Below are 22,856 nucleotides of genomic sequence, written 5' to 3' on the forward strand. Positions count from 1 at the left end.
ACGACGTTGAGGCAGTTTTCTGACGTATTTTATTCATCCCTAATAATATATAGACATTCAAATAAAAATAATAACATGGCAAAGTTAAAAAGGTGGGGCGATGAAAATGTGTTTCGGCCAGGGCGCTGATGGGAGCTAGAACCGCCACTGCAAACAACAATACATACTTACATATGGACATATTTTAAAACATGTCTGACTATTTTAAAACTGTCTCATGGTTTGTAAACCGTGTTCGTAGTGCAATTTTAACCACTTTATATTCATTTTCATGTTGCAATCATTTCATTTAAGCTAAGATTTTAGTCAACGCTTTTATTATTCGTCAGTTAAAATAGCAATTTATTACAATTATTGTATCAATGAATTATTTTATGCATTTGTGGTCGTACATTGTTTGGGTCAACATAAAACATGAATCTTGACGAGGCGTAAAAGAAATGACAAACCAAAAACGAACGTCCAAAATCAACACATTTTTATTTTCATATATCTCCATAAAGGATGACCGTAAAGAAAGCTCGGGATGAGTACGGGTCGCTAAGCCATGAGCCATAAGGCATCGGTAAATACAAGCTTTTATATACTCACAACAAATACACACAAAACTCAATCATGGAGGCGTCAAAGAAACCTGCAAGAACAATTTCAGAAAAGTAACGAAAACCAGAGCGATGGAAAAGTGTTCATAAAAATCCATGATCACCAAAAAAAATGCCCATGAAAAGTAAAAGTACACACACACACACAGTGAGAGAACACAATTCATACATTCATAATGATGCAGAAATAATTCAGTCGATGGCAATGAGGTCGGATTTAATGATTGGAATATTCATTACAGCAACAGATTATTAAGCAAAGTCTACAGCCTGTTAAATAGGCCTGATGTGGAAGCTGCTTATCATGGTTGTTAACAAAATCCCATTTTATATTTTCATTAGCCACATTCCCAATCATTTCCAGCGTCTCCGCACACTTCCCCAAAATTATAAACATTATAGCACATTTATATATGTATAGATTCTGTGCCTTGCCAGGCCTGATATATATTTTTAAATCATTTTTATTACTTTCTTACATCGTCACATATCCCGTCGTGGTATCCCGGAGCACGAATCCCTTAAAAATGTTCTCATGCATGTGAAAACGCTTGACTGTACAAAATGTAAACGCCCACCAAGCCACATCATAAAATATACTTGAAAAAAATAACAGTAGCGAGTTTGTGAGCATTAGACACCGGCACCGTGTGAGCAGATTGTCTGTACCCGGAAATGAAAAGAAAAGCGTTTTTTTTCGTAAGCCATACCAAACTAGCGACACCAAACTTAAGAGACTGAATCGAACTTTCGCGCGCCTGTTGAAAGTTCCGCCGTTCGGTGTTACAACACGGACGCTCCATAACTTGCAACATGCAACAGTCATATTCATGAGACGTGATAATAATACACAAATGCGTGTGCGAAGAAAAGTGCACTATTACTCATGATATATTCTCTATAATACAAGAATGTGAAGCAATAAACAACCCAAAGCTTGATAATCTGCCAAAACATTCTTAAGTATGCACTGATAAGTAAAAGTGTGATAGATACGGGCGGTTATCTATCCCTTTCATGTTAGGCTCAGGAATAGCATTTTAACCCAGGTAACTCTTGTTTTGTCACAGTTAGGCATGATACAATTCAAGTGTCGATAATATACACGCGCGGCTCGCGGCAACACGTTTCATTACGCCGCCGACGTAGGCAAATGTAGGCAATGCAAGCCACGCAAATGAGAGACGGCTGTGCACGACTGTATCTACAACGCAACTTGGGAAGGAAAATAAATCGTTCACATTCTGGAATATACACCTCCCTTTACGGTGATGCACGTAAAACCAAACAGCAAAAGATGGCAGAATGTAACTCCGTGAAACACCGATGGACCGCGAATAAACGAAACTAAAAACAAATCAAGGATACATTTTTACAAGCAGAAAATAAATACATTCATCCGATGACTGAATCTCCAAAGAAATACAGACAAAAAACTTACAATAAAAACTACTTTCAATTGTTTGTAAAAATGCAATGCATTGTCGACGGGAAAAAAAAGCAACATTCACCAAAACAGGACTTCTTCGTTCATAGATAACAATGATAAATAATCACAAGCAGTTGCGAAATGCAAACAGATTAAGCCAAAAAAAGAAAGTATTTGTTTACTGATCAAACGATACAGCAGGAAATAGCGTGTGCTCTGAGAATGCTAAATCATCACTGCGCTTTAGGAAACGTCGCAAAATACAGCAGAATACATGCACCATTCAGTAGCAACCCACACGTGTTGGGTATTCTTAGCCTCGTTGAGTCTTTGTTTTAAATGTTAACGTTATCTCACGATTGTTCCGTTTAGTTTGGCGTTTAGCTCATTTCACATACTCAGCTGATTTCCAGAAGTGCACGGGGTGCGACAGGCGACGGTTGCGCTTGGGCAGTTTCTCCAGAAGTTCGACGAGCTTGGAGAAGCTGGGTCGCTCCTCTTGTTCGTACGCCCAACAGAACAGCAGAATGTCCTGCTCAAGAGAGAGACTTTCATTACATGATTTTCTATTAAACGATTTTTGGATCCTGACTTGGCTCCTAAAGCAATAGATTACCTAAACATCAATATTCCACTTAGCCTCATTTCAAACCCAAAAGATTATAAATCACAGTTTCCTTTTATATACAATAAACATTTTATTTTGGGTGCTTCAGAAGAAAGTCACAGGGGTTGGGAAAAATATAAGGTTGAGGAAATTGTCATTATGTGTGAACTGTATCACTTTCTGGTTAAAGGGCAATGCATTTGCCTAAGAAATTAATTGTAAATACCTTACCTACAAATGCAGTAGTTTAATAGCTTTTATATGTATTCATATACGATGTGTGTGTTTACTCACAGATATTTCCTTGCCCATGCCGATCTGTGTGAGGTTGGGCTTCATTCCACTCCCCACCTGCCAGATAATGACTTCAGCCGGCTGGTTCTTAAAGGGCCACTCACGCGCATGAAGCTCGTACCAGATAGTGCTAAAACACATGACAACGAAAGAACATTCTTGACATCAAAGAAACGAAATAAAGAGCAACTTTTGCGTATCAAGATGTTTCTCCTTAGAAAAAGAGTCAGAAATCTCACAAATGTTTCTGTCATAGAGTTTCAGAATAGATGTCAACATATCTCAAACTGAGCTCAGAATGGTCCCGTCTGCAATACAAAACTTAAAATATTATTGAATATCTCAATATAAACATTTCTTATAAAATGTACCCAATTTTTAACATTCTGCATTCATTTTACACGTTCATACTCTTCATGGAATGAGTGAGCTTTTGAAAGCCACATTTTTTAAATGTTTATTCAAACATCATAAAACCTCTTTAACTGAATACAAATATTTGAAAATGGGCCAAATAATGTTATCATTAAACCCCAATGATAATTTACCGAAATAATATGTCAATAAATCTTTAAATCTTAATCCCTGTGTGCGAATCAAATCTCCTTATAACAATAATAAAACCTGAGGTCAGCTACATTGTGATGACCACAACATTGAACCCTAAATGATGCGTATTTAAGTTATAATGAAAAAATGATAAAAAGGTTTGATGGTTTGTTAGTTTTAGGGGTTTGGGTTAGAAAATACCATTAGATCAGTATAAAAACCTTTGAAGTCTGTGGCAAGTCCTCACGATGATATCCAAAAACAAAGTTGTGTGTGCGTTCAACATAAACAAACTTCATGTGGCACAGAATCAATTACTGTTGAGTAGTTTTAATTTAATAACTAATACACAATCAAATATTTTTCTTATTTATAACCAAACACAGACTGGGAGTTAACTTCCAATGAAACCATCTTTAGTAAAACAAATGAACGCTGAATAAAAAAAATCTTGGTTCAATTATTAAATGTCATAAACAGAACGCTGCATCTAAATTATGATTTGCTTCATTTATCAATAATAGGAACTCAGTTGGAGGTCCTCACAAATGATCCAGTTCTGGATGAGGGCATCGGAAGAGTCTCCCTGAGGGTCAACAATTCAGCAGTTCAAAAGCACTTCTGATTTCTCTTTTACATTTAGTCCATGTAGTACGAAGTCATCCGATGGAAGTCAAAATTGACTCAGAGGTGCTGTGGTTTAGTAAACTTGAACACGTGATTTTGTACCGTTGGATTGTTGACCCTCAGGGAGACCCTTCAGATGCTCTCATCCAGAACCCGTACATATGTGAGGACCTGCAACTGAGTTTCTATTATTATTAAATTAGGCAAATCATAATTAAGATGCAGCGTTCTGTTTATGACATTAAGAGCGTATTAACAACCATTGAGTGGAGAGATCTGATGAATGGTCGATCATCAGAGATCTGCAATTTAAAACCAAACGTAAATCATTTGTGGAGGAAAAACAGCACATAAAACTGAGTGGAAATTCTAAAAGAAGTCATTTTTATGTGCTGTGTGTGATATTTAGGAGGATCTATTAACAGAAATGCAATATAACATGCCTAACTATGTCTTCAGAGGTCTTACATAATAAAGCGTTATGTTTGTGTTATCTTAGAATAAGCTGTTTATATCTACATACTCCGCTGTCCCCTTACTTGGAATTCGCCGTGTTGTTTCTACAGTAACTCTAAACGGACAAACTGCTCTACACAGCGCGTTTCGTAAACATGTGATCTCCTTCGGCAAAGAAGCGAAAATGTGACGACATCTTAAGGTCTTTTGCATACGAAATGTAAGTATTTCTGTCCATCGTAAAAAAACGCTTTTCTGTGATTTTCGCATCCGTAGCAAGCGTTTTAGGAGGTGTTTTGACAATTCAGAGCCACCGTACAAGCGAGCGCCAAAATCCAAGATGGTGTCTGAGTCCATTTCGTCTCATAGAACAAAGTACTGTATGAGAAACAAAAGTGCGGATTACAAAGACATAGAATGTAAAGAGACAGTGTGGCAGACGAGCAGATGATTGTGTAATGGCTAGAAAGTCAGGACATACTATCCTGTTACCAAGCTACGATGCCAAACGCAAGAAGACCGTACCTCAACATTTGGGTAACGTTACCAAAATCAGGGATACTGGCGGGGTCGAAGGGTTCCTGGGGCTGTTTGCGGCCTCCATCGGTCCGTTTGCGATTGCGTTCACGGGAGAAATAACTAAACGAATGGATGGCGGCAGATGGATGTAAAAAACGGGAGACTCCTTGCCAAAACCGTATTGAGAGGTGTGCAAGAAAATTCAGGGAGAGAAGGTGAGGACAGTCTACCTAGCAAGGTCGATGGATTCATCAATACGCATTGGACTTAATGTGCAAAGGTTTCTGGGCTTGACAAAACTTTAGGTTAGGATGACGAATACAAAAAACTTTTACGAAAATTTCGGGCTGTATTTGCAAAGACCTTTAATCCTGTGTCAGCCGCCGTAGTGCTTCGAAAGGGAGTGGAGTGAGCGTTAGTTGCAATTCACAACCTCGGCACTACATGCTGCTAAAATCTCCCCATTGCGCCTTTAAAAACATAATTTATTCAATCGAGTGACACCAAAAAAGGCCACAAAAAATACGATAACAAACAATCGCTTTAACTGTATGAACCGTTAAAGGAGTAGTTCACTTTAAAATAAGCCCCCGTTGACTTTCCATAGTAATTTTTATTCCTACTATGTACAGACGCTTATTTTGAAGAGAACTGCTCCTTTAACATAAAGCATAACATTTAATGTTCACATGAAACATAAATTCAGGGATGATTTTAGCATTGTAACCCCAATTCAACCATGGTATTTAAAACCATAGTAACCACAAATATACCGCTGTCTCAGTAACCATAGTTTAACAATTTGGTAATACAAACTGTTATCAATTTACCCACCAAAAATGTCATTTTCATAAGGCACAGCTGCTTGATTCCGAATGGACAGCAGAGAAACGGCTTTGGGGTCACCTCTAGGTAAAGGGCGATTTAGCGTGACCAGCTGGACGGCTGTTTTCTGGCTCTCATAGAGTGACAGTGTGGCAGAGAGTCCATAAGGAGATCACAGCTGAGGACGCAATTGTGTAAGGACCTAAGAGAGCAGCATTCCTTCATCTATCCATCCATCCGTCCTTTTATTCATTTGGCCTACACACTCGCTGCCTCTGGAAGGGCTCGGGTCGGGTAGAGTTAACTCCAGATTACAGATGGAGTTTTGCATGTAGTCTCATGTGAATAGGATTTCATTAGTGGGCTTAGTACCGGTGGCATATCAAAATACTTTCATCATTTACTCATCCGCGTGTCTTTTCGAAACTCTGCAGAACGCAAAAGAAGATATTTTGAAGAATGTTGGTAACCACACAAGTTTGACCCCCATTGACGTCCAGTTTAAGGACATTTCTCAAAATATATATTACAGAAGAAGTCGTACAGGTTTTTTTAAAACATTTGGGTGAATAAATGATGCTAGTTTTTTTATTTTTGTGTGAATTTAATAATACAGCAGTTGAGCTTTGTTATTCCAGTTTGGTGACGTGACTAAATCTGAACTCTCAATAAACAGCTTTGTTTTTTATGTAACTGTACCTTTAAGACTTATATACTGTAATCTCTTCAAGTGTACAGTGATGACCGAGTGGTTGAATACTCAATAGGTAAACAAGTATTGAATACACTGACTGGTTTCTGGAGTCTTTCTGAATCACCCCTTTTGTGTCAAAATGCATGTATGTCTACAGTCAGTGCATTCTGTATATACTATATATACATGATCTTCACTTATTCTTAATTTGATATTTATGTGTTTAAGTAATATTATCATTTTGATTCATTCTGTGAACACAGTGTTTTCATTTGCATTTACAGTATTTGCAGAACATCGAAACGGGTCCAAACAACAAAAAACATGTTTAAAGATCTTGAATACTGCAAAGGAAACAAGTTTACGTTTATGTTTACACAACACAATACTAAAGTTTAACATATATTTTAGGATCAGCTCAAACGTGAATATAAGTCTGAAGTTTGTTTTTGTTGATATTCAACAGACACCGGACCTAAATTTGTATTAAAGGTCAAACTGAAGTGGACTCTTCATCATTTCTGCGGCTGTATAATACAGGAACCTAAATAAATCCATGATTTAATCCTGTTTTTCATCATATTGAATCTTTGTGATAAGTCTTCCCAAACAAAATGAAAATTCACTCATCATTGACTTATTATTGACATTTTTGATGGACGTCCTAGATGTTCCTTTGTGTTGGCAAAGGTCATGGGTTCAATATTCAGGGAACATCCAGCCGCGAAAACAATTAAAGAGACCACTCACAAATTTTCATGTAATCATCATTTCTAGGTGTATCCAGTCATCTCAGGAGTGATATAAAGTCATTCAACAGCAATGTGAAAGACTGACACATGAAAACTGAAACAATTTCCTAAATAAATGTACAGATTTTACCATCGGGTTGTTTAAAAGTGAATATGAACTTCTTTGACGTATTTGAGGTCTGAATAAATACAGAGAATTTCCCTGGTTTGTTTATTTTTTTGCAAATTTGGGAGAAATATTGATACTAGTTCACAGAATGAAAGGAAATGGATCATTATACCTAAACACAACTATAAATAGTACAATCAGACAAAGTGAAGCGGTCTCGTAACGTTTTCCGCGTCTGCCAAATGCATACATGCAAATCTGATATCCGTGTTGGTGAAAACACAGGTGCAGAGAGAAGCAGAGGAGACCCACCCGAACGCAAAGACATCAGACTGTTTGGAAAAAGGAAGCTGGTTTTCTGCTGTCTCAGGGGAAAGTTGACGGATGAGCTCGGGAGCGAGATGACACAGCCAGCCGCTCGGGATCCGCAACTTATCCTTCCGTCTACTAAAGAGAGACAGACAGAGAGAGAAAGAGAGAGAGAGAAGACCTGAATTAAAAAACAAGACCAGCACGTGCATGCTTTGAATCCAGGAAAACAACTAAAAGGTCGTCATATTGACAGTTCTGTCATAAAAATATAACCGAATGAACACAAGCCAACGGTTGACCTCAGACAGCCTGACTTTTAAACACTTGACAGACCGAGGTCTAGATCGTAACTTAAAGGCATAGTTCACACAAAATCATTCCATCATTCCTTTACTTTTCGTGCAGTACACAAAAGAAGATATATTGAAGAAACGTTAGTAACCAAACAACAATAAACCTCATTGACTTCTGTCGTACACGAAACCCGTGGGACATTTCTCAAAATATCTTCTTTCGTGTTCCACTGAAGAAAGAGTCATACAAAGGTTTTATGCATATTAAACGGATCATGTTTTGATAACCAGGCGTCCCATCAGACATGTTCATTTCCAATGACTTCATCTCTCATAACCCACAAAAGCCCTTTTAAGCAACCCTGACATTTCCCGACACTTCAACACAAGTGGGTCCAGCGTCCTCATCGTTCGCCCATAGCTGTAGATGTCGCCTTAGATGGATGTGATATTTCAAACAGGAACAAATCCCTTAATAATCAGATTTTATTACAAAATCCCGTCCGGTCCAGAGTCATATCACATAAGTCGTGTAAACCGCCGTTATTGAAAGCCAAGCTCGCGCCTTACAGATAAACAATTCATAATTATACTGGAGCACGCGAGTCCCCGGTGACCTGCGAAATATGCCGTTTCGAATACTATCCCTTTGGTCAATAACTCCTGATGATCGTTCACGTGGCTGTGGAGGTGTGGGCTAATCAGAACGTCGAAAGGATGCAAGACTTTATCACGGCCGTGATGTAAACTCTGAGATTGCCACCAACGTACGTAAACACTATCGTGCAAAATGGGCCTCATAATCAGATGAGCCGATGTGTACGAGCGCTTGTACTATCGCTCCATCAGGATGTTGATTTTTCATGCCAAAGAAAACATTTTCAAAATGCAAACAGACAGTGGACGGAGGCCAAAACATCAACATCATCAGCGACGGCGAGCGTTTCATGCCGGCAGACCCCACATTGCAGACTCCTCCGCGCTGTCGAGACAATGCATTCATTAAACGTATTTATACGCCATTAAATATATAAAATAGAACAGAAATGAGACCACAGCTCACCATGCAACACAAATTCATGGTTTGGTTTTAAACACGATTTATGACTGTTAAGTTTTCCATTGTTATATTGTTTTAATATGCATAAAAATGTGCATGGAATTGTGGGTTGTGCCCTATTAATACATTGCATGACATTTCATGACATTTATTATTTATTAATTATTAATTTATATGTTATTACTTATTTATTTTGAGAAGCAAAATGACCCAAGATATGAAGTCTTGATTTCTGGTAAATACATTTCTTTTATTGACTGTATTAAGTGCGTCATTGTAGTCCCATTGGCAGCTATTATTATAAGTATAATCTGATTTCATTTTTTTTTTACAATAAAACAACCCTTTTTTAACATTTAGCTCCTCAAGTAAATCTTAATTCATAATTCATATAAATAATAATTTTGTTGATGTATGTACTGGACAACAAAACAAAAGTAAGAAAACTAAAAAGTTATTTTGCAGTGTAATACATAAAAACTCCCTTGAATTTTTGTAATTACAACATTTAGTAAGAATATACTGTATATATATATATATAACAAATACATATACATTCAATATATAACATCTACGTTATACAGTATATACACATACATTATCTATGTTCATTTACATTCTACATGTAAATGATACATATATATTATCTATGTATTTTTGTTATGCTGATTTAAATTTAATATCAGTGTTTAATCATTCAACCAAAGACGAATTCCTTCATATACAAATCGGCAACAAAACACACACATCCTTTCCAACATTCACAGGATTTCGCCAGAAAGAGAGGCTTCTTTCATGTCTTTGTCTTTAGAAGAAGATTATGGTATATAGACAGCGATCCTTTCTCAAATATGAAGAAGGTGGAGGTGATTTCCACCGAGATGTAAAATCCAGCTACAGATCCCACAAATGTCGTGCTTTTCTCATGAAGCGTCAGAAGATCTGGATTATGAAAGCTGATCCTAAATCAATTACTCCAGAGGACTCCTTCACATCATATACAGTCAGAAATGAATTCATTACTTGAAAAATGGCACAAACAACATGAATGAAACACTGGAAATGAAACTGAGCTCACCCTACGGGCAGAGCCTCAAATACAGAGACCCAAAAATGAATCTTTATTCACTTACAGTACCATCATGCTGTTTTTATTTTTATATGGAACACAAATGAAGATGTAACAAAATGAGGGTGAGTAAAGGATGACACATTTTGTATTTATTTTGGAAAAGAAAAGCATATCCCGGCTTTAATAGGATTGATGCCAAATGCCTCTTCGTACATTCTTTAAAACAAACTAAGAAGAGGTGAAAAAGGCGAAAGCCATGGTGGGGTTATATTGTCATTTTCTTCATGCTTTTTTTAAGCACACCTATGCAGCATCGCATGACAATAATTTTGAGCTACACGAAAATGTGAAAAATATGGATTTTGGTCGAATTAGAGATTTTCATAAAAACATAAATACATTGCCCTCGTCTTGCGTTCCAAATGCTCCAAATCATAATTTAACATCTTAAATGTTCTTCATTTAGCGCTTGCGAAAACTATTCGGATTTACACGATTCACATAAATGCCCCATTTTTTCATAAATTTCGCCAAAAAGCGACTAGTTTGCAGGTATGTTTTGTGTTCCCGAATAAGAAAAGTCACAGATTTCGTCACGAGCGGGGCGTGCAAACAACGGCAGAATTCTTGGCAAGCTGTTTTTTAATTTCGCACGCGGCTGGAATGATATTGCTAGAGGGCGTATCCGCAGAATTGGAGTTGCATTGTCAAATGAGATCTCCCTGCGCTCATATGCCGATAACATCTGCTTCTACCATCACGCTCACTGAATCAGACGTTTATTAAGAACTATGAGAATATTGAAGGTGAAACTGAATTTAGCTCTCTGGATCATTCTCTGTAATTACAGGCTTTGGATTTTAATACGCAGTTATGAAAGTCATAATGGTACTTCAGGACATTCATATCTGTAGTATGGTGAGATGTAAATTAGATTCTCATCATGTAACGGACAAGTCTACGTACTCAAATCTAGTGTGCTGCTGAATAAGACAGTATTTTAGGGCGACATAGGCAAAATAGTACGGTATGTACAGTACACTATTGTTCAATGGTTTGAGTCACTTACTCATTATTTACTATATTTTCCTCGTTTTAGATGAATCGTAAACTCAACGAAACTGAAACGGACCAAAGCCACGTCACATTTTAGCCTCTTTCGTGGTCTACAATTTGCAGAAATTTACATTTTATTAAGCAGCTACTTGAATTCTCACCTTGAGATGCTTTATAAACCATATTGAAGGAGTTCTTATAATTTGGCCTCTTATTGGCTGATTATTTGGTCCATTTCATTGTTTCATTTAATTTATCAATAAATTAATAGTACAGTATATTTCTGCCTACAACATTAAAGCATTTTTATTTTCATAGAAAGGTTTAGATCATAAGAAAAATTTCAGTCAAGTGACCCTTGCAAAGTAATGTATAATTTGTGAAGATGGTAATACCAGAATGCACTGCAACCAGCTCACAATAAATATGCAAGCAAGATAATAGACGATGATGATCAAATTAAAAATATACAGTATAAAATAATAAAATAAATGTACCTTTAAAGCTTTTTTATGTACTTGCTTGTTTCTGGTCTGTGTTTGGTTATAATTTATTAAATATTTAATTTATAAACATATTAGTTTATATTAATATTTTAATTGTATAAAATTCAAACTAATTAACATTTATTGATTCTTTGCGGAGGTCTACCGGAAGTTTAAGTGAAACAGTCTATACAAACAAGTACGGTATATTTCTGCGGTATATAACATTTAAACCCACTTCTTTAGATGATAAGAAACTATTCAGTCAAGTGACCCTAAACTTTGGAGGTAGTGTATCATTGGTGGTGAAGTGCATACGGCGTACCTGCCCGCTTGTAAAACGCCCGATATGGTGAACAGGCCAAAGTCTGTGATGACCACTTTCCCATTGTCATAGAATACATTCTTCGACTTCATGTCTTTGTGAAGGATTCCTTTGGCATGTAGATAGCCCATCCCCTAAAACACAAAAGCACTCTGAATGTGATGACATGCCGTTGGATTACTGCTTTATGTCAAATGCATAATAAACGTTTTCTAACACAAAATGAATATTAAAATGAATATCTCGCAATATGAAAATCTCGTATAATTGACATCTGGTAAACAGCCCTGTGATGAACTGAGCCCAGGTGCCAGGGATGTATTCTGTCTCAGGATGAGATAGCTGGGATAGACTCCAGAACTCTCCGTGACCCCAGAAGGGATAAGCGAGATAGACGATGGATGTATCTGGTAACAGTCTTGGCTGGTCTTACCTTCACCATCTCCTGGGCAATTTGTCTGGTCTTGTTGACATCGAGGACGACTTTAGCATCTCGCACCACTGAATACAGGGTCCTGCCCTTACACAAACTACAAGAAAAGAAACATAAAAGCACATATTTGGGGTCCCATGATTTCCACGATGCAGAAAACACGGGTTAAATTGCAAAATCTAGGAATAAAAATGGGATTTGCTGTGTAACCAGGAATGGCACGGTATCTGGCAAATTTTGTATTTTTTATATTATTTCGCTATAGATAACATCAAGATGAATTCATTAATTAATAATTATTCATTATTAATCCCTAACGCATTGAAAAGGACTTTGCAGCGTGTCGTCAAATTAAAAGTCCGGTTCACTTGAACAAATGTTGACCCTACATGAAAAAAAGTGTTGTATTCTTATATCACTTACTTTCTATAGTAAATGTGCTAGTAAAATGATAAAAAAGTAATACAATTCAAGTTGACTTGAAAAAAATGAACTGGTTTATATGAACATAGTTAGTTAAAATTTGTATCATTCCTATTGTGTAGTAAAAAAACAGGAATTTGGAAAATATTATACAGATTTCATGGGTCATACATATTAGATATTATCAACAAACATGAAAGCAAACGTGTGCCTGGAAAAAACTAAAGTGTGAATCGTATTGGCAGGTGCTACCCAACTTCTGGGACTCAGGGATGGACATGGTTTCATCTGTGCGTCTATAAAGAAACTTGTGTTTCATAGGGTTTCATCATTAGAAGAAAAAACGTATCTTTGAAAAAGAACTGATGACTAGAACTCATCCAAAGTAATATCCAGTAAATATACATATACAGGACACCCCCCCCAGCCCCAAACCCTCCCGTCCGGTTGCCAACTGCAATCTCCGACCACTAGATCACATCACCCTGTGTTTAGTTTCTTCATGAATCAGCCTTTGAAGAGTTTGAACCTAGAACCTACACCGACTGTACGGTATAGGACACGGATGATTCATGTTTCTACTTCAATGTAAGTGTGTCAGAACGCTGGTCTGAATTTACATATACAGATTTACCACCGTGAACTTTATCTTCACATGAAGGAGAAGAACGACTGATCTCCAGCTGAGACACCTGATGAAGACGCTGGCGTCTTTCCCCGGGCTGCCCTCTTTTTCCTCTTTATACATATTAATAGATCCATCAGGGTACGAGGATCATTTTTAGCATCATTTTGGCCTTTTGGCCCTCTGCAGTGTGGGGCTCTTCAAACGCGTGATGACGCACCGGCAGAATGCAAATACACAGCTTCGTATTTACACAGTCTGTATGGAAATGTCCCGCATGCAACAGTTATAATGTCGAAACCGAGAGATTACTGCAAATAATAACGGGCTCTGACATTTTGTGCTCAATATGAGGAAAAGCCAAAGTTATTTGACACAGCAGGGGCGATTTGGAAAACAATCAACGCATAATCACTCGCAACAATGCAAGACAAACGGTCAATAGGTTTTTTTCTCAATAGTGTTTACTTTTATAAAAGATTCATATTCAAGCAATTACGTCTGAGTTTGGTCTATGTGGGTCTGCTTACCTATGATTAGAAACTATAAAAAAAATCATTACCTCTTGTCCAAAACAAAAATATAAATAAAGACTTAACTAAAATTGCACACATCTCACTAAGACTATTGACCTATTCACTAAATCACTTACTAATGTTTTGTTTTGCGTAATTTTGGTGTGTCTTTGTCATCTTATTATTTATTTGTTTATGTTTTATGTTGCTATATAAGATTGATTGAAAGTATTTTGATTTGATTTTTGTTTAACATTATTAAAATATATAATGACATAATATACAATATAATACATTATCATACATTTTTCATTCAGTTTATGTTTTCCAATATTTGCAGGTCAATATTTGATTTGATTTAAATGAACAGAAACGTTTTCTATGTTTAAAATAACCTTGTTTTTCACATTTGAGAATATCAGAAAACTTAGCAGAAAAACTTAGCAAAACTATAAAATAACATATACAGTATGTAACATTAAATCAGTGTTATGTTTATCATCAAATTTGCAGAAATCATTATTCGGTTCAAGTTAAAAATTCATTTTAATTTTGATAAATGAATATGTTGAAATGATTATATATCATTTATAATTTGGAACATTCAAGCATATACATTTTTTGAGATCGTGAGAACAATGCACTCAAGTGACCCTAAATGTTGGTGCGATAGCATGTGTACACATGTCTGTGTGTGTAAATCATATTAGAAAACAGATTCATAGATTCTCAGTATAATAAAAACAGATATTTAGTTTATATAAAAAAAAAAGTTTTATCGTGCATCTTGGTATTTTGCACCAAGCAGCCAAACATCTGTTTCCACACCGTCAAACAGCAAACAGTCATTTGTGTATAAGGAAGAAGGAAATAACACTGGCCATCTCCTGCTCAGGATGTGTAGAAGCGTCTGTTTTTTCACCCCACACTCCCGTATTCCCGTAATGAATGACATCCCTTCTGAGAACCATGACATGTGAACGCATTCAGCCACTTGCCTTCGCATTTCTCTTCAGACTTGACAAAATTGTTCAAATTAGGTGGAAAGCAACGACTAATGCCAGCAATGAGGTCACGGCCAAAAAGCCTTTTCCACTTGCACAGATACACTGAGATGATTGGAAATTATACAGTAAAGTATAAGTTCACCCCAAAGTATGTGAATCTGCGTACACAAAACTGAACAGAAAACTCAGCAGATTTACACAGACGTTCACAAAGTTCATGAAAAATCACGAGTCGGCTTCATGCCAGATTCGGTTGCCAAAATCCTGAACAAATTCTGCTGGCTGAAAGAACTTTCCATTTGTGCCCTATTCAGTGCCTGATTAGAAATCCTGCAAAAATTACAATAACATTATTAACTATTAGCCTTTACTAAAAAAAATCATTTTTGTAGTGTGTTTTTGGGCATTATTTTAATATCTAATGATGTTGCATGGTTACCATCTGCCAACCCTGCTGAAAAAACAATAGAAACCATTAGTTAACCATAAGTTGTAATGGTTTTAATGGAAACTGTAATGGTTCTACTGGTGTCTGATGGATTCTAATGGCAGGATGTTAAATCCTATTAATCTTGCCCGAAATACACTACAAAAATGATTTTTTTAATGGTTTTAATGGAAAAAGCTTGTGGTTCATTATGGTATTTTAATAGAAACCATTAGAATTCCTCTAATGTTTGCTGTTGGGTTTCTATTGTTTTCTACAGGGTTGTGTTTTGTAAACGGTCATATTGTTTTTATCGGCAGGGATGTCACATAAAATATTATAAATCCAAATCTTTCTATTTTTTTGTTTTGTGTGTTAAGTTTACGATCTGCATGTTAGCTAGCGGACTAGCTCTCACTTCACATAAACCCTACAAATCATTTCAAGTTTTACACCAAAAACAGCTTCATCATGTTAAAACGTCTTAATTCAACTAGATTTTTTTGGTCAGTAACTCAATTCAAAGCGACTGAAATGTGCAAGGACCTTACAGCTACAAGCTTGGAAATTTAGCACCTCTTTTAGTTTACCTAAAGGAACAGTTCACCCAAAAATGATTGTTCTGTCAGCATGACATGGAAAAATACATTTACTCTTGTGCTTGCTTTATTAAGCGTAAAATGAGTCTTGATGTCCTTCCATTACACTGAATTCGCTGAACCTTGGGATTCGTTGAATCATCTTCTTTTGTGCTCGGAGGTAAGAAAGTCAAACAGGTTTGAAATGACATGAGAGTTAGAAAACGATGACAGAGCTTTTCATATTTGGGTGAAAAATTAAAACGACACTGTTAGGGATTACCTGGTGATGATGGCCAGATGAGGCGGTCTCATACACGCTCCCATGAACAGGACCACGTTCTCGTGCCGCGTGTTTCTGTAAGCCATCACCTCTCTTTTAAAGGCTTTCAGCTGTTCTTCATTGTCTCTTTCAATGTCGATTAGCCGTATGGCCACCTCTCCGTGCCAGCGTCCGTGGTACACCTGTCCGAAGCGACCTTTGCCGATCAGTTCTCCGATCTCCACCTGCTCCATGGGAATGTCCCACTCCTGCAGGAAGATGCTTGTCTGGCTGGCCTTGCGTGGGAAGTTGCGCGCGGACAGAAGGGAGAGATTCATCTCCTCAAACTCGTCTGCTGAGCCCTCTGCCTCATCGTTGCCTTCCTCATTCTAGATAAGAGAGAACAAATCTAAATGTATGTGTGGATCTCAGTGGTGATTCATGGAGAATACAATTTATTGAATTATGAAGTGATGAAAACAGCAGTTAAAGATGAGATCGACAGACAGACAAAGAACGAAAGACATGGATGAAGGATGAATGGATAGGATGGTTGAAGACAGACAGACAGACAGACATATAGATAGATAGACAGAGACAGAAAGAACAGAGAAATAGACAGACAGACCGAGATGGATGAATGGGTGGATGGATTGAGAGATGGGTGGATAGACAGGGAGATATAGACGACAATAGAGAGATGGATAAAGAAACAGACAGTGAAAAAGATGGATGGCAGACAGACATACATACATATCAATGGATGGATAGAGATAGAATGAACACAGAAATAGATAGACAGACGGATGGCTGGCTGGCTGGATAGATGGGCAAACAGACAGACAGATAGATATGGATGGAGATATAGATGCATATACAGCAGTAGAAAGATTGAGAGAGATGGATTAAGAGACAGACAGTGAAAAAGATGGATGGCAGACAGACATACATACATATCGATGGATGGATAGAGATAGAAAGAACAGAGAAATAGATAGACAGATGGATGGCTGGCTGGCTGGATAGATGGGCAAACAAACAGACAGACAGACAGACAGTAATATATGGATGGAGAGATAGATGCATATACAGCAGTAGAAAGATTGAGAGAGATGGATAAAGAGACAGACAGTGAAAACGATGGATGGCAGACAGACATACATACATATTGATGGATGGATAGAGATAGAAAGAACAGAGAAATAGATAGACAGACGGATGGCTGGCTGGCTGGATAGATGGGCAAACAGACAGACAGATAGATATGGATGGAGAGATAGATGCATATACAGCAGTAGAAAGATTGAGAGAGATGGATGAAGAGACAGACAGTGAAAACGATGGATGGCAGACAGACATACATACATATCGATGGATGGATAGAGATAGAATGAACAGAGAAATAGATAGACAGACGGATGGCTGGCTGGCTGGTTAGATGGGCAAACATACAGACAGACAGACAGACAGACAGACAGTTAGATATGGATGGAGAGATAGATGCATATACAGCAGTAGAAAGATTGAGAGAGATGGATAAAGAGACAGACAGTGAAAAAGATGGATGGCAGACAGACATACATACATATTGATGGATGGATAGAGATAGAAAGAACAGAGAAATAGATAGTTAGACAGACAGAAGACAGAGATGGATGAATGGGTGGATGGATGGAGAGATGGGTGGATAGACAGGGAGATATAGACGGCAATAGAGAGATGGATAAAGAGACAGACAGTGAAAAAGATGGATGGCAGACAGACATACATACATATCAATGGATGGATAGAGATAGAAAGAACAGAGAAATAGATAGACAGACGGATGGCTGGCTTGCTGGTTAGATGGGCAAACATACAGACAGACAGACAGACAGATAGATATGGATGGAGAGATAGATGCATATACAGCAGTAGAAAGATTGAGAGAGATGGATAAAGAGACAGACAGTGAAAGAGATGGATGGCAGACAGACATACATACGTATCGATGGATGGATAGAGATAGAATGAACAGAGAAATAGACAGACAGACGGATGGCTGGCTGGGCAAACATACAGACAGATAGATATGGATGGAGAGATAGATGCATATACAGCAGTAGAAAGATTGAGAGAGATGGATAGAGACAGACAGTGAAAAAGATGGATGGCAGACAGACATACATACATATCGATGGATGGATAGAGATAGAAAGAACAGAGAAATAGATAGACAGACGGATGGCTGGCTGGATAGATGGGCAAACAGACAGACAGATAGATATGGATGGAGAGATAGATGCATATACAGCAGTAGAAAGATTGAGGGAGATGGATAAAGAGACAGACAGTGAAAAAGATGGATGGCAGACAGACATACATACATATCGATGGATGGATAGAGATAGAAAGAACAGAGAAATAGACAGACAGACGGATGGCTGGCTGGATAGATTTTTAAACAGGCAGACAGACAGATAGACAGTTAGATATGGATGGAGAGATAGATGCATATACAGCAGTAGAAAGATTGAGAGAGAGATGGACTGGACGGACAGAAAAAGATAGATAAATAGGGAGATGGACAGATGCTTGGATGGATAGACAGACTGATGAATCTTCAGATGGACGTGGATGGATAGATAGACAGAGGGAGGGATGAATGGACCAATAGATGGACCGATAAAAAGACAGTGACTCACATCAGATGTTGGCTCGACCTCAATTTGTAGCAGAGGACTTACTTTGGTACTGTGTGAAGATTAAGACAATGAGTTCACCACAGCAGAATAAAGGTTTGACTTTCAATTCATTCAAATAAAATGTTGACTTTGCTCCATCTCATACAATATGATTAGAAGTACAGAAGATGTTTTCATTTAGTAAAGGCTCTGTCCCAAAACCAGTAGAGTTGTGTATACTGCCTTCATAGACAACTACTTTCTAAGGCAATATTTATGAAAGTGAAGCGACTGAATTCTAAGTAATATTGGGCAAATGGATCAAACAAGATTTATTGTGACTGTTTTTTTGCTCAGGGCAGATTTAAGCTGTTTGAAATGAAACTATTCCATGAATTTCAGAGGCAGGAAAGGGCAGTGGAGTCGATCTAACGTGTAATTATAGTCACCCACTCAAGAGAAAAGATCCCGTGTCTAGCGTTTTGTATGCTTTACATGTCTGAGTTTCTTAGCACGTCTCATTTGGGTTGAAAATGTGTGATGTCAACGCAGGAAGGATCTGACAGTCCGTTGTACCATACCGTACAGCTCTGCAACACTTACAAGTTTGAGTATTTTGTGACTGTACGAGCATGTTTTTAGATCTTTGGTAGTTATCCGATCTCGATTAAGTTATTTAAAGAAAGCAAGTCTCTTTGGGTTTTTCCGAAACATCCGCTTGTGATGTGGCTGACATCATCACTGTAGCGTGAAGTCAAGGCCCCGTTCTTCCTTTGGCCAAGTCGCATCACACCACAAATGTGTTTGCTCCAATAATTCCATGATCTAAAATGCTCACATCTCCCATAAATAGACGCAAGACACCGTTTCCAAACATAACATTTCAGACAGATTTGTATCCTCTATGCTGTGATATCCGTCAACAATGCTGAATGCTTTTGACATGTCTTTAAAAGTGACACAGAAGAGAATAATGCCGCCATAGACTGAATTTGACCTGCGCCATAAAGCACAGAAACGTTACATGATAGAAATATTCAGCTTCTTCAATCTAATAGCTCAAATTGTGAAGATTAGAAAATATGTCCTGAAATAGATTAAACGTCACATTTAAAAAAGATGTAAAGGAGCCAATGAATCGCGCACCTGTGATCGTCTTTAAAATCAGAAGTTACAAAAAAACACAAACTCACCCGGGCTCAGACAGAACCGGATGCAGAATGACCTGAGGGGTCCTGCTGGGGACCTCGGGGGCCACGTCTACAAAGAAAAAGAGTCAAGTCAGGAGGGCAAAGAACAGAAGGAGAACAAATCTATTTTTATAGATGAACACAAAATGTAATTCATCATCGTTTGGAAACATTCAGGGAAACAACCGCACTGAAGAAAATTAATTTTGCTAACCGTCCAATGTACTTAATTTAAACATGTTAATTCAACACAATAAAGAAAATGTCACATGATTATTTCATAGTCAGTCATCCAACTTCATTCCCATTCATTTAGGATGTGACTACATGAATGATTCGTGTTTTGTCAACATAGAATTGTTCAGAGCATTTAGGGTTTCCCAGCATGCTTTGCGTAAGACTGCATTTGAAGAGTAACTTTCTCAATTAAGTAAAGAGAAACGTAAACTTTAACATATGAAACCATTTTTGTTTAAAAAAAATCTGAAACAATTGAATTAGAGAAATACATTCATTATTTGTATTAATAAATAAATGATGCGGAGTAAACATGACTCTAATATGTGCACCCAATGTACATTTATGTCAATCCAACAGTTTTTTTCAATGTGCCGTTATACCCGTCTACTGCTAAATTGATAATAATAATTTAATGATTTTTTTCTATTTTTATTTTCTTTCTCTGAGTATAACTATGTTTGTCAGTATTCATTAAGTTTCTATAACCATTATAAGCCCTTTAAAAGCAATCTTTTTTGCATGTATCTTTAAGATTATATATAACTTTTTATCAGACAGTGTGTTGAGGTCTAAAAGACCTTCAATAAAGCCTCTTTTTTACTTTGATAGTTAAAATTCTTCTAGTGTTTAAGTCTAAAAGTTAAACAAAACCCTTAAAAACAACAAGGAAAATGTGATTTCTCATTACACAAGCCTCTTAACAACGCCGTGGCTTTACCATGTTTCAACAGCAAACGCTTTCTATTCAAAATGGACGGCCCTGACGGACAAAACTGGAAGGCTCGCGACGGTGCTAATGATCTTCGAGAGCTCACCTGCATTAACCTTTCACAGGAATGAACCGGCAAATTTGGTTTCATCAGCCCTTATTCTAAACTATTAGGCCTGCGACACTTTATGGCTTTCCTCCCTAGATCCGTTCATCAAAAACATGTAGAGAGCTGACGGCCACCCACAGAATACAGGCACTTATCAGCATTTATTTGTCAGAGAGGCACAGGCGACCTTGCCTTTAAAAGAACCATCATTAGAGAACACAGCACCGCTGGTTAAGAGAAGATAGAGCGGAAGAGGGGGTTGTTACGCCTCGGAGAAACATGGCATAAAAACTGACTTCTAAAAAAGTTCGCCCGTTGTGTCGCACGGCATTGTGGGTAGGGGTAATGACCAATTATGGCGCACTTACCGGGGAAGATGAACTGCTGCTTGTATTTGTAGTAATGAGATGCTGAGTGGGGCATAAGAGGAAAGAAGACAGAATTCAATAACGCCTCAATATTGGTCTGTGATATTGCTCTCTGTAAGTTCATCAAAAACAAAAGTATATTCACTAGAGGGATATAGAGTCCAAAAGTCTGCTTCAAAGTTTGATCTCGAGCTGGATATACACGGAACGTTTGTTGATTATAAAGAATCATTTTTTTATGTTTTATTATTTTTAAGTAAATATTCTCTATCATTTCTAGGACAGTAAACCAATTTGTTCATTCACGTACAAATAGATTGTTATGTTTTTATTGAAAAACAAATGATGCTCTTCTAAAGAGTTCCTTAAAACCCAGCTGGGATCCAAGCCACTTCGAATAAGAAACTATGAATTTCTAAAAAAGATATTTTTCGATAAAACTTTCTGCTAAAACTGCTTAAAATTAGCTATTTAAAGAAAACTTCTAATCCGGTCTCAGACTTTTGGACCCTAAAGTACTTTAAGCTGCATCTGTAACTTTTTTAGGACATAAATAAATGTTTTAAAAAAAATCTTTACATCAAAAGATCCGTGTCGAAAAGGGTCTCCTCCTTTCACCCTGATTCGCACTTAAATATTGATTCACGAATTAAGCTGTCAAATCGAATTTCTAGGTTAATGTCAGTTGTTTTTAACCCCTGTACAGAAATTTCCCATAGAAAGCACTTTTTATTACTTCTGTTTAAAATATAAACGAATTACTGAATGGATCACATTACAGACAGTAATGTCGAGGATTGGCACCTGTAAGGTTGGACTGTTTTTGCTGTCTGGCGCTCTGTGGGGACGGGTGCATTGGAGAGGGGGGCGTCGCGCTGGGTGGCAGCGGGGGTGCCGGGGACGATGGGGTGGAGGACGTGGTGGAGGAGGGGTTACTGCTGGAGTCGGGCTGATATGGTACGGGGATGTGGTCCTGCAGAAGCATGAGAGAATTAAAGATGTCATAAGGCATGAAATCACTCATGATACTCGATGTTTGACCGTGCTGTGGTTAGACATAAATACTCTTCCACTCGCATCAGGCATTTATGATGTATTAAAAACCAGCGGAGGGGTTAAGATCTGATCTCCCATCAGCCCACTGGCCTGAACTATAGAGAACACATCTGGTCAATACTTCTCATACAGTGCAGTACGAATACTAGTTTGTTATCTATGTGTTGTGACACTTTAAAGACTGA

General features: G+C 37.5%; 1 protein-coding gene across 1 annotated transcript in view; it reads right to left on the reverse strand.

The window, feature by feature from the left end:
* Positions 1–457: 457 nt before the first annotated feature.
* The window catches only part of ksr2 (kinase suppressor of ras 2), a 66,584-nt gene continuing 44,185 nt past the window's right edge, over positions 458–22,856 (reverse strand). The window contains exons 9-18 of the mRNA XM_079471819.1: positions 22,420–22,588; positions 21,616–21,657; positions 20,193–20,259; positions 19,063–19,069; positions 16,358–16,725; positions 12,500–12,596; positions 12,067–12,200; positions 7,776–7,910; positions 2,933–3,062; positions 458–2,563 (exon numbers count right to left, since the gene is read on the reverse strand). Coding sequence (XP_079327945.1) covers positions 2,417–2,563; positions 2,933–3,062; positions 7,776–7,910; positions 12,067–12,200; positions 12,500–12,596; positions 16,358–16,725; positions 19,063–19,069; positions 20,193–20,259; positions 21,616–21,657; positions 22,420–22,588 — 1,296 coding nt within the window. The 3' untranslated portion in view covers positions 458–2,416. The remainder of the gene's footprint in view (positions 2,564–2,932; positions 3,063–7,775; positions 7,911–12,066; positions 12,201–12,499; positions 12,597–16,357; positions 16,726–19,062; positions 19,070–20,192; positions 20,260–21,615; positions 21,658–22,419; positions 22,589–22,856) is intronic.

The sequence above is a fragment of the Barbatula barbatula genome (genome assembly GCF_947034865.1).
Source record: "Barbatula barbatula genome assembly, chromosome: 2".
NCBI lineage: Eukaryota > Metazoa > Chordata > Actinopteri > Cypriniformes > Nemacheilidae > Barbatula > Barbatula barbatula.